Source organism: Vidua macroura, chromosome 5 (assembly GCF_024509145.1).
Source record: "Vidua macroura isolate BioBank_ID:100142 chromosome 5, ASM2450914v1, whole genome shotgun sequence".
NCBI classification, from domain to species: Eukaryota; Metazoa; Chordata; class Aves; order Passeriformes; family Viduidae; genus Vidua; species Vidua macroura.
The window spans coordinates 10,130,553-10,144,099 of record NC_071575.1 but is presented as its reverse complement, the minus strand read 5'-3'; the positions used below and the strand labels follow the sequence as shown (position 1 = coordinate 10,144,099).

At 43.4% G+C, this 13,547-nt stretch overlaps 1 protein-coding gene across 7 annotated transcripts in view; it reads left to right on the top strand.

Moving 5' to 3' along the window:
• SOX5 (SRY-box transcription factor 5) overlaps positions 1-13,547 on the top strand; it is a 611,216-nt gene that overhangs the window by 439,269 nt on the left and 158,400 nt on the right. For all 7 annotated transcript variants that reach the window (XM_053977622.1, XM_053977623.1, XM_053977626.1 and 4 more), the window contains one exon: positions 13,282-13,368. In XM_053977622.1, coding sequence (XP_053833597.1) covers positions 13,282-13,368 — 87 coding nt within the window. The remainder of the gene's footprint in view (positions 1-13,281; positions 13,369-13,547) is intronic.

The following is a 13,547-nucleotide window of genomic DNA, read 5'->3' as shown; positions in this document are numbered from 1 at the left end:
CTCCTTCAGTGCACTGTGTAATAAAGTACATTTTGGATTGACAAATGAGGCCCCTTTCTTAGGCTTGCCCTTTCCTTGTTCTCAGCATTGTTTTCTTCGTCTCCCTTCTCTTTTTCCCTCTTTGACTTTTCTGCTTTTACTTTCTGACTTTCCTTTCCCCTTGTCTAGAACTATTATGTTAAAGAGCTGTGCGTAATAGACTTTCTCTGATTTCTCTTTGGGTGTTTGGGGATTACCTGTCACAGCTGTTACATGGCTGAGCCACCCATGTATCTCAGTGTTATTCCCTAACTCAGAAAGAAAAATGCTTGATCAAAAGGAAACCCAATGTATTTCCTCACCCTATTTATGCTGAAAATAACAGAGTCCAAAAAATCCATGAATGGAGACAAGTGAGAACAAACAGAACAAGTTGTCAAGGCAGATGGAATGCTGTACTTCAGCGGAGAAACCTGCGTGCAAGTCTTGGGAGATTATTTTAGGCAAGTCCAAGGATGGCATTGGCCTTAATAATTTCTACCTAATTTGACATAATGATTTCATGCAAATATCATTTACACCACAACTAGTAGTCTGATTTACTCTGAAACTACCTGCACTTCAGAAGCTTTGATTTCTAGCGCACCTTTTTTTTAATGTTATTATTAATAATACTGTTTTTCCTGTCTTTCTGGCATCTGGCAATGGGTGATTGAGATTTTGTGTTCACATATGTTGTGCAAGAGGAATTCTGGATGTGTAGTTGTTTAGCATCAGGCGTATGTGCTTTAATTCTCACTTCCAGTGGTAAAACAGTCTGTCATGTTTTGAAAAAGAATAGAAATCTGGGTCTAATGTGTGGAGTTTTTTTGTTGTTTCAGGGGAATATCCTTTTCAGTTTTATGTTTTCAATTATTAAAATTCCTTCAATGGTTTTATTAACATCCCAAATGAGTGTTTTCTGGTTCTTTCAATGTTATTATTAGGTTCAAATTATAATAGTACACGTTTTCTCTAGGAAGTACATCCACAATCTGATGTCTGTAGCCCTTTCACTGCACAATAGTGTCAACTTATAATTTAAATAAATAGGTCCAGATGATCAGAAGATGTACATACTATTACCTCAATTTGCTAGGTAACACATGACTCTAAACCAACCAGTTCTACAATATGTCAATATTTTGATGGCTTTTAGCTTTACATTTTCAACTTTCGAGTGTATTTGTGCTTCCAGGTCACTTGCTAGTTTACTGATTTTGTTTGGACATGGAATTGCCTGATTTTCCTTCATATTTACCTGGTTTGCCAGGACAGTGAAAACACAGGGCTTGCATTTGATAGGGTTTATCTGTTGCATACCATTTATTAATTGAGTAACCTCATCTAGTAAGTATATGTGGATCAGAAATATATTAGGATCAGAAAACATTTTGGCACAATTTTTTCCTCCTGGCAGCAACACTTCTGAGTGCATTGTTTAAATGAGTGAAGTCATTTTCATTTAAGGGAAAATTAACTTTTCTTCCACCTGCCATTGTTCTCTGAAGAGGGTTATGATGCAGTCAGCAAAATGCTAAGGAGGGAAAAGAAAAATTGCATCAACCTCAAAAGAGGGGATGTCATTTTTGTCTGCTAATCTTGTAATTATCCTGAAAAAAAGCCCCAAATACAGGGTGAGAGACCCTCTTCATTCTGTCAGACTTCCAGCTCCCCGTGCTCTCGTTTTCACTCTTGGCAGGGTAAGTAATGGCCATGTCTGGATGCAGCCCTCCCCATCTCCGCTCCGCTGACATCATAAATTATCCAGATACAAATGGACAATGTTCATTAGCTGTGCACTTTGCAGAAAGAGCCAGCTCAGGAGCTAAGCGCTCGCCCATTTTTATTAAAAGTTAAAAAGCTCCTTGCTGTCACGGAAAGGGGATGTTGGAGGAGGTACAATGGAGGACAGTGCCACAGAGCTAATAAATAAAAATAATAACTATTACCATTGGTTGAGTGACCCTGGGAGAAGAGCACTACTGAGCCATTTGTTGTTCCCTTTCACTTGTCAACAGCAGTGCTTAAAAGCCTTCGCCATTGTTCAGGGCCTAATAGCACCTGTTGGGAAGATAGGAAGACAGCTGTCAAAAAAAAAAAAAGAAAAAAAAAAAAAAGGGAGGAGGGTGGAAGCTGATGATTATGCCAGTAACAAGCACAGCTGCAGCAGGATATTTCCTGGCTTCCATTGGGAAGCGGGCTCTGCCCTGGCAGCTCCACACCCCGCTGCTCTCCAGGGTGGGCACAGGGAGCCAGAGACGCCCTGTGGGAGCTGCCTGGGTCTGTCTCCCAAAGCAGTGAGAGCTATCCCAGAATAACCCCACACCCCTCAATAGAGCAAGTTGCAACTTTGTGATGAGGGTGCTTGTTCTGCTTACTTTTTCCCCTTTATTTCTCTTTATTGCTGTGTTGCATTGCCAAATCAGACTCTTTGTCAGGACACGTAAGGAAGGCTGAAGGGTGAGGAGCCCCAGGGATCGCCAGCTCCCTTGGCAGCCCATCCTCCCGAGGCCAGAGCTGCGTGGTTTCTGATGGTGGGAAGTGACAGCAGTGGCCAGGGCTGAAAGATGGGCTATTTAGAAAATTGTCTCCTCAGCTTTATCACACCTAATCCTCGCATTTTTCATTTTGAGGAAAATTACCAGCACTTCAGGACTCAATTTTTTTTCCATTTTTAAGTAAGTTGCTCTGAGATTTTCAGGTAAGAATGCTGTGGTAACTCTATGTGAAGGGTTACATTGCTGCTGTTGAATTCAGGATTTCAGAAGTGGAGTGGTAGAGCTTTGCAAGGATTTCCCTGGAATTCTAGCCAAACACTTTAGCTCTCAATTTATGTTTTATGGTTATTTAGATTGCATAGTTTTGGGGCTCTTTGTGCTCTGTTTTAGGGTTTGTTCAAGAATGCATTTAATTACTTGAAAAGTGAACAGATCAGCATAAAGATCCTTTTGGTCAAAGGGTAAACCATGGAATCTCCCTAGAACATCCTTAATGATGTGTCAATACCTATAAAAAAGTTAGTGTATAGTCATCTCATTGAATGCCTTTTTAAAGTCCCTCTTACTTATCAAGGATGTGCTGAAGATGTGAACAATTAGCAGACCAAAAACATGGCCCTCTATTAATATTAACAATTTACTATGGCCCTTTAATTAGAGACTGGCTCAGCTGGTATTACTAATACAAAAAATGTATTTCAGGGGAATATGTATTCTGGTGGAGTATCTCTGTCCAACTGAGACAGAAAAACAAAACTGAAGTTAAATTTAATATTATTTAATTATCAATGTCTTTGGTTTTATGCTGTTACTCTTGAAATAGTCTCTGGAAATATTAAAATACCTTTGTGATTTCAGGATTTTAGTGAAGCTCAGAATGCTACCTCCTTCTATCATCTGACACACTTTTATTGCTGGGTGGACCACTCCTGAGAAAATCAATTACTTCTTTCATTTAGAGATACCAGGAATTAAAGGGGCATTAGAAAGCTGAAGAACACAGAATAAGACAGAATTCTTCTTTTTTCATGTGTAGGAGAGGGTTTTTTTTATTTCACTGTTGCCCTTCTTTTCATAAGGATTCCTTCTGGTGGAACTTCAATTAAAAAGGAAGGGGTTGCTGCTCAGGTGTTTGAAAGTGAATTACTCTGTTTCATGTATTTATTTTTTGCACATCAGGGAAGAACTGGGCACATTTAAAAATGTAACTTCTGTTTTATTTAAAGTTTGATAAGGTTCAAAAACTTACTTCGTTCTTGCATGTTAATTTAATTAGGGGTGAAGAAGATAGTGCTGGTGGGGAGCTGGAATCATCCTAAATATTGTGTGTGCAGAAAAAGATGTTCCAGCAAGGCTTGTGCCAGTGAAACGCCTCATTTGGCAGAATGTGTTCTTTGGGCCAACTACCTGGCCCGGATCTCCAAAGGCAGCCAGACCCTAATTCCTTTCCAGAATGGGGTTTATGCTTCTGAATGCCTTTGGGGCCCAAAGCACCGAATGCCAGCGAATTTCAGTGACAGAAGATGTACCGTCCTTTGCGTGACGTCCTGCGCTGTTTCCCAGAGCCCTTCTCTGGGGGACGTGGTTGCTCCTCTGATGCCTTGGGAAGGCTGCCCTAGAACAGAGGCTGGGCAGAGTTAAAGAATAAAGCAGGGATTTATTAAAAGGATCTCCTCAATGGATCCACCTTGGGCAGCACAAGAGCCCAGCCAGGGCTGCACCCAAGATGAATCAAAATGGTCCCAAAATGCACAAACGCTCATGGGGTCTCTCACTTTGATCAGTTCTGCTCCATTTGCATATTGGAGTTCATTGTCCAATTCCAGCTTTAGCCCATGAAGTCCCATCCTTCTTGTTCTTCTCTCTTCAGCCCACATTGTTTGTGCTCTTGGGCCTGAGATTTGGATCATTTGTCCTTGGTCTCCAGCTAGAGAAGGAATTGTTTTGCCTCCCTGCTCTGTGAAGAGAGCTCACCATCCCCTAACATGAAGCTCAGAAGTGCACACTAAAGCAGCACAGAATCTGAAAATATAAAAGCCAAACCTGAGGCATCATCACTGAAAATGAGAAAGGCAGATTGCATCTGAACCAGTCACATCCTACTGTGTATTTTCAGGACAGATATTTAAATGGAGGGTAACTGAGCAGTGACTACAAACTGCACTGTTGTTTTTGCAGAATAATTTGGGGCTGTCCTGCCCTGCCTCCATATAAATCTGAGGCAACCAGCAGTGGCTCCAGGCTTGGTGTGGAAGGGCAGATTAATGGAGGTGTGAGTGGAGCACATCCCATCTGCCCTGGCACACAAACATGATTTCCATGCCCTCAGCAGTGGAAGGGGTGGCATTTATCTCACAGCAGCTTAGAGCTCTGTGCTTTGGAGGGTTACTAGCATACACTTGGTAGCCTTGGTGGAGTCTGCTGTCACTAAGGTAGGTAAGGCAATGGAAATAGAGATAGAGCTGGAATTCCCTGTTCTGAGGTGAAAGCAGGAATGCAGGCTTCTTCCCTGGCTCAGGAATATGCTCATGAAAGAGGTGATTTTCTCAGATATTTAGGCCACAGATGGGCTTTTTGGACATCTCACTGTCAGTCCAGAAGAGTGTTTGACAGAGAGAGTTTGAGAAATGCCTAAATTTTTCACATCTGGAAGCAGGCTCTGTCCTGAGGCTGTATACCAGCAGAGGATGGAAGCTGAGAAAACGTTGGCTATGGCCTGTGTAACCCCCAAATGAACATGGGCTCTTCTTCTGGGAGGCTGAAGGACTGCTGTCATGTCTTGGCACTGAACGTCTCCTGTGTGAGTGTGACACTGCTCCTGGAGTGGGTGACTGTTCAGTGAGACAGGACAGCCTGAAAAGCACACAGGTAATGGAGCAACTGCCAGTGCAGTCAGGTGATGGGGACTATAAAAATTTCAGACAACAACCTGGCTATTCCTGAAGGTGGCATTGATTGAGATGCTGGTTTTGGTCTCAAATCTAGCTTAAGAAGTCCCTCTGCTCTTCCCCGTCCTGCCTAGCCATGTGTTCCTGCCTTGTGCTGTGGCTTGCCCAAGAGATACATCCCAAGAGATAACTTGTAGGCACAGGGTTTGTGGTGACTGGAGTGGGGCTGTGGCCCAGCCTCATCCCTGATTGGCTCCAGCTGTGCAGGACAGGTGAGCAGCATTGAAGGGAAGAGCCATGGAGTGCCCAGGTGCACTGACCAACCCCAGAGGGAACAGAGGGCACACAGGTGCAGTGCAGCAACACCAGGGGTGTAAAAGGCTGGGCTGAAGGACAAGAAGGGCAGGTGCTGCAGCCTTCTGAAGTAGAATGGTGTTACTCTGTGTGGGCAGCTTCCAGAAGCCTTTTGGAGAGGTAGGGTGTTACTGTGTTTGGGGTGAAACCTTCTGGAGAGATAAGGTGTTACTGTGTTTGGGGTGAAGTCTTCTGAAATTGTGTGGTGACACTCTGTGCGTCATGGCCATCTGGACTGCACAATATGCTGCAACAATAATTATTTTAACAACTGGTAGTTCAGTGTATCTGAAGGCTACTCTAACCTTTTTCTCCTAATAAACATCCCCGTGGTTTTAGGTAACTTTCTTGTGAGACTGGCAGTAGGCATTGGTGAGCAGTTGTGAAAATAATTGCTTTGTCTATTTGCAGGGAGAGTAGAATCATGTTTCTGGTGGTATTCTTAGATTATTGATTTGGATATTGAAATATTAAATAATTTATTTATGGTGCTATGGAACCTTTTCTGGCTATGTGAATTATTTTTTTTTAACACAAAAAGCAGTGCTCTTTTACCAGAAATGACAACAAAAACGTCTTATCATTCATAGAGCATATAATTCATCAAAGCATCCTGATGGGCATTGCAAAAGAGAGCAAACAACTTGAAAACAAGTGTTGTATTTTTGAGCATACACAAAATTAGGCACTGTGTGCAACAAGAACGCAATGGTAACCTGATGTCATTGTGCACCACAGGTGACTACAGTCATCTGTGGATACAGAAGTTGATTTTGTCCTCTGAAATGAAAAGCTATGTGAGCTAACATGTGGCCAGGATGGGACTGGAGATGCCACGAGCAGGAGGGCTGGTTATCTCTGCCAGAGAAGGGAGCTTTTTAGTAGGCTTGGACATATGCAGCCCAGCTGTTTTCTGCACGGTGGTCATGATGGAGTGGTGCAGTAAGAGTTATACTGTGATGTGCTGGCCAGAGCACCACAGCTTCCTTATATTGTGACTTGGGTGTTTGGTTCAGCTCTGTGAGTCTGTGCCCAAAGGCTAAAAAACATTTTGTGTATTAAAAAAAAACCCAAACCCACAGAACCTAACAGCACACTGCTTTCTGTCCAGTCAGAGAAGCCCCAGGTAGTATTGTTCTCAGCACCACATTTTTGCTTATCACGCCTGAGCGACCATGTCCCGCATTTGAACAATATTTACATTTATAGAGGTGTTTCCTAGTGTCTGCTCCAAAAGTTTAAACTGCTTTTAGACTGGTGAAAAATTGCAGTGCTTCCTGGAAGGCAAGAGAAAAATGTATGTTTTGTGGTCTTTGATTTCCAAATTTAAATACATTCTGTGTTGTGCCTGCTCATGATTCATAGTGTCTTGCCTAGCTGCAAGTAGTTCCCTAAAAGCATGATTCTGTTGATGGAGAACCATATGTGTATGCAGATGCTGCATGTCTATGTAACCTGCTGATACCAACCATTTCTTCATAATAGTTGCTTTATTTTCCTTGCTACGAAAATTGTTTCTGATTTTGTATAGGTAAGAGCTTCTTAATAAAAAATGGGGGCATAAAAATGCCCCTATCATCTAAAAATGCTTGTATCTACGTGTTTCTCTGTTCTTTAAAAAACAGAGTGGAAATCTGCCCTTAATCTCATTTACTGATTTAGACCAGAGAGGGTTTGTTGAGGTGCATGAACAGAGAACAGGATGCTAGTGGGGTGGCATGTTGGTAGGTGAGGGTTGCAGAAACACTGAGTGGAACTGTGACTGACAGGTGGAACGTATTTATGACCATAGCAGAAGAAAAAGGTGAATAATGGGTGTCAGCTCAGTGTTTGCCAGTGCTTTCTTAATACAAAGGAAGGTGCTTGCCAGAAGTGGAAGGTGTATTGGGCAGTGTTGAAGTTCATTCATGATAATTTGTGCCAACCAAATACTTACTCCTTTAGAAATAACTTGTGTTGGCAGGAAATGTGTGGTGGTCTGGCTGGGCATTGAGCAATCCTTGGCTTCTCTCTGTTCTTGCTACACTTTGTGTCGTCATCCTTGCCAAGGCCAAACGTCTTCCTTTTATTTTTTCTAAGAAGTATCTCTCTCTCAGCCTAGAGCAAGATCTGCTGTGGTTACAGAGGAGAGAACCCTTTGGGCACCTCCTTGGGAGGGCACCCATCCTTGGACACCCAGACAACCTGCAGATGGGGGGCTCCAGGACTCACTTTTCCTCTTGACTTGTAGTCAACTTACACCACCTCCTGCCCTTCAATCATAGCTGTCTCTTTGCAACATCAGAGCTTTCTCTCCTGTTTCTTCTCCAAATACAGCTCTTTTGGACATGCCTCGTGTGGAGAGCTCCTGTTCCTCACCTTGTTACAGCACGTTGAGATTGCGTGCCTTTCTCTGGAAGCAGACAGCTGCATGAGACCAAAGTTTGCTTTCAGTAAATAATCAGTAGGAGCAGAGAGAGGTAATAGAGATTTGGCACCGAGCACCATTCTAAGCTTGTATAAGTGGATTTCTAGGACTGTGACCCTGGAGCATGGATTGAAAAGAGCTACTGGAGAGGCTAGGCCTGAAGGGAATGCTGTGCTGTTGGAACTGGGTTTTTGGAAGGCTGCCAAGGCAGGTCCAGGTACATGTGAATCTGTGCTGCCGCTGAATTGAGAGTAGGATTAGGTTCACTCCCAAAGGGAGTGCTTGAAAAAAATGAACTTCAGGAAGTAGACTGAATTCACCAGAAGTCTAGCAACAGTGATAAAAACTCTGCTTCTCTCTTACTATGGCTCTGTAGCCTCATCCATTTCCTGGAAACATACTGGTCATTTGCCAGTGTGAAAACTTCAGGGCTATTAAGTAAATAAGTCAATGAAGTTGTATTTAAATATCAAATGCAGGAGTAGAGGGACAGTGACATGCCTGTTAGCATACCAAAAATCAGATTAAAAAGCCATTTAATGTTAATTTACTGAGATAATTTACTTTCCAGTAGTTTAAGGATGGATGTACAGGTACATCCATACGTGCAGATCAGAGCAGTGAACGTGAGACTCTTCACAAGTCCAAGGAAGGTGGCTTCATTCCATGTGCCCAAGGCCTGGGTGAGAACTACTGGCTGCTGGCATCAGTCTCCAAGACTCATTGTTGTGGATGAGAGAGTCAGTCTGGATGGTGCTTGGAGCAGAGGGAGGGTGGCAGGACTGGGGGGGCACCAAGGAGTTGCTGGCACAGGCACTTGGGGCAGTGCCGGACACAGTGGGGCAGGCAAGCGTCTGTAAGCAACAGAGGTGGGGGGAAGGAAGGAAAACAAAATGTGCCATGAATCTCTAGAAAGAGCTAATGACTGATAAATGCGTTGAATGGAGACAGCAGAAATCATTTTGTGGATTAATTTGTATTTCTGTTGATTCAGTCGGGCACCTCTTGGCCAATTTTTATTTGATGATTCCTGTTCTTCTTTCCATCTCAATCCTTCTCTTTGGTACCCTCTCCATAATCCTCTTCTGCAACAACATGTAACACTATGTAAAAAACCATAGTGTGTCTGGAATAAAAATGTCAAATGTCAATGAATTACTGTTCACAAACAACCTGTGAACAAGTCTTGCAGATGTATTCATCCTGTGCTGTGACTTGGGATTGGTTTGCTATGTGCCATAGGACCTACCCTGCAGATAGGTAATGGGGAGGATTCCTAGCTCAGGTGGAAGGAGCTCAGGATTCTTACCTCCTTGGAAGAAGGAAAGGGGTTCTCAAAGGTTGAATTACAAGGCATTATGAATATTCAGAACACCATGTGTAGCTTCTTGGAAGTACAGATCATTGTAATACATAGCTGTCCTGGTGCACAACCAAAATCTGTCGCGATATAGCTCAGATTTTGCACGTAGAAAACATGGTTTTGGGGAATCTAAGAGGAGAGGGACAGTTGGAGTAGGGATCAGGAGTAGCAGTTCCTGTGTGCAGGCCATCTTTCCTGGTTTCAAGCTGTACATTATATGTGCAAGCATTAAAAGTTTTACTGACTTTCCAGTGAATCCAGAGAATTCCTGCCTTGCAAACAAGAGATAGTGTTTATTTCTTCTCTTAATTTGAGAGCATCATCTTCCCAATCAAGTCTAAAAAAAGCTGAACAAAGGATGACTTTGTTTCTGTATAATTCATGGAACTTCTACTGTTGTAACCTTTTAAGCAGTTATTTTTATTTAAGATGTGTAAATTTCAAATCTTTTTTTAATGGGGTACATAAATGACATAATAAATGTTTCTTTCCAAGACATGGTGCATAAGGTATTTCACAAGCAGTTACTGAAATGTGATAGGCTGAGTATATGAATAGCATATTTTATGTAAGTACAATATGTTAACATGGTATATAATAGAATTAAACAAGCTGTAATCTAATCTAGGTCTTTGGCTCTGTAAAACTATAGGGGTGGGGAAGCTATTGTCTTTTGGAATTAAAGTTCTTTTTAAGTATTAGCAGAAGGACGATTATTTGCTGATTCTGTGTCAAAATTTTGTTAAAGTGTCTTATGTAAAAATGGTAGTTCAAATCAAGAGAGATTTGAGACTAAGTTAGGACATCAATTTAATATGATTGCTTGGGGGTTTTTAAAGGAAAAAAATCTATGTAATATTATTTTGAAGAGTTAACATACAGTATTTCAACAGGGGAAGCACTGATTAGATCACCACAATCTATTTTATGCCATCAGGATTGCTGAGGGGGCTTATAATTGCGTTAAATTTTCGTATTACTCATATTCACACATTAATGAACAGATGCATTGTTACTATTGGGATTTTGCCATTTGGCCTTTCACATCTCTAATCGTGATTTCCTACTGAGATCTTTACCGTTCTCGCAGAAATTCAGTCATTGATACATGGCCGTCCACCGCATTCATTACTCCCCCTTTACTCGTCCGCGGCTCTGCCGGCATCACCGGCGGGCTCGGCGTGCTGGGATGGAACTCGAGCCCTCCGGCCGGGCGCTTGCACCCACAGAGCTCAGGCTGCCCCCGGAAAGTGACACCGGGACCGTCCCGGCGGCCCTTCCCGAGCGGCGGCGGACAGGGATGCGAGCAGACGGGGATTCGGGCAGGAAGGGATGCCCGCGCGGAAACAGGGGTTAGGGCAGGCAGGGATGCCCGCAAACAGGGAATTCAGGCAAGCAGGGGTTAGGGCAGGCAGGGATTCAGGCAAGCAGGGGTTAGGGCAGGCAGGGATGCCGGCAGGCAGCGGCCAGCGCAGCGGGGCTCTGGCAGCCCCGGCTACTGAGCGGCTACTGTAGCTTTAAGGCGGCAAGTTAGGCACAAGACTTGTGCTTCTTTTTTAGCGTACCACGGCGAGTATTTTGTCTAGCCGCGGGGGAAAAGCTTTGTCGTGGACTTTGCTGACAATGGACTTAAAAGTAAGGCGGGCTGCTTTTGGTGCCTGGAGGCTCCGGAGCCCATTGTCAGCTCACAATGGATCCCTACTGCCGCATTCCTGCTTTGCAAAGGTTTGTTGGCTTTTAATGACTGACGGCTCTCTGCCGCAAATGCCGCATTTGCTCCGGCCTGTTTACACGCTGTTCCGGAGTTTTTAGAGAAACACAGAGGAATAATAATTTTAAAAATATATATTATAAAAAGAAACAAGGAAAAGGGGCAGTGTTTATCTGACCTATTCACGTTGTGGGCAATGGTTTGCTTCGAGGGGACGGACGAACTTGAGCAGTGGCTGGGCAAGTGCCCGGAGCCGGCGGCGCCTCCGGCTCGGCAGCCGCGCACGGACCGGGCTCCGCGCGGCATCCCTGGGATTTCGTGACATTAGAGACAAGTTTTAGAGATTCTAGCGGAGAAATCTCACTCGGGCAAGCCCGGGGAGCGCCCGCGGGTGCACAGGAGGAGATCGGGGTGCTGCCAGGTGAACAAAACCGGAACGGAGCCAAACACCCTCCTGTGCTGTCGGTGGCATCCGAAGGTTGTCGCTGCTCTCCCGGCGAGACGCGGGCGCGGGGCTGCACCCGGCTCGGGTGTCTGTCTGTCCTTCTGCCTGCGTGCGCGCAGGTTGATGTGAGATGCAGGAGGGCATCCCTGGCGCCGCGGTTCCCTGGGCATCAGTGCTGCCCTGCGGTTTAAGGGAGGCCGGGCTCGCTGAGCCCCGGGAGCGGCGGGGGTTCCGCGGGAGCGCGCAGCCGGCGGAGCCGCCCCGAGGAACCCGAGCTCCGAGCTGCGGCTTCAGAGAGGAGGTGGAATTAGCCAAACGAGATAATGAAGGTTGCTCGTAATGGTTTTTACTGTGGGGAAAGTTAACCAGTTGCTAATAATTGTATGGTCTCTAGGCCAGACGGTCCCTTTGATAAGTTAACATGTACTCCCTTTATGCTCCTGGTAGGGGGTAAACAAATGCCTGAACAAATACAAATACACATAAACACGAATGTGGAGAATAGCAGTATATGTCTTAGATCCCGATAATAAGTGTGGGTATTGTTATTTAGATGGCACATACTGGGACACTTATCTTTTAGTACACTCCATTTTCTAACTGAATGCAGTGCTAATCGTGGGATTGAAAGCTATTGTAATTGTGTACCCATCTAAATGCTGACAAGAATATACAATTACATTGTTTGGAATTGAGTTTAATGTTCTCTGAATTTTATTAGCATTTATATTTACTTATGCATTAAAATTCTACACAAAAAGAGGTCAGAACACAAGAGTTGCAGACATAAATATCAGACCCATCCACATCCTCACTGCATTTTTCCTGAAAATACTGAACAAATATATTTTATTTTATTTTTAAAGGAAGTGATAGAATCTGAAATGAGCAAATAATGGGTTTCCATTCTAAGCAATGCCTTTTCTCCCTCTGGATTTTGCAGTCTTTTAAAGCTTTTTTTCCATACCCAACTTTTTATTATTATTTATAATGCGTGTGTTACCGGCAAATCTTTCCACAGTGTGCTTACCACCACACGATGTTTAAACACACATTATAAAGTGGATGTAATTGTAAAGACTCAGAGGGATATAATTACAAGTAGCAGATTTAGGAGCTAATTCTTTGCTTCTCTCCCTCTTTCTCTCTCTCTCTCTTTACTCCGCATTTTATCAACATAATTATTTTTTGACTGCAGACCAACACCCAGAAACTGACAGGCATCCATTATAGGCAGCAACTTGTTCACCAAATTGAAAAACAATGAACTGCAGGTTTATATGTGCCCATTGTAATACAGAATTACCGGAGCTTTGTTCCACTAGAGGAAAAAGCTAATGGTTTTGAAACAGCAGGTGACAAAACACATTCAGGTTTTTTTTTTTTTGTGGGTTTTTTTTTGTTTTTTTTTTTTTGTTCCCTTTTTTTTTTTTTTTCTCTTCCCTCCCCTCTTATCAGTTTGTTGATGAAGTCATTACGAACTGGGGCCCAGAATAGGGTTGGCCTTATTTTTAGCAGATAGACTTTTAATGAGTTCTATTGTGGAGACAGTCATGTTGATTTGCTTACGTTTTTTTTCCCCCCCTTCACTCAGAAACTCCCAGTATTGAAAAGCTACTATCAAAGGACTGGAAAGACAAGCTTCTTGCCATGGGATCAGGGAACTTTGGAGAAATAAAAGGTAACGCTGTTTCTCTGCTAAAGGAAATTAAGAATGAATATACAGATACCGCTGGCTTTATGGAACTTTGTCTGCTCCTCTTCCCCTCCCCTTCAAACATGGTAATTTGGGGTTTAAATGAAATGTATGCACTCCCATCTGTGATAATATAAATCAATGAAATGGTATATTGCCCTAAG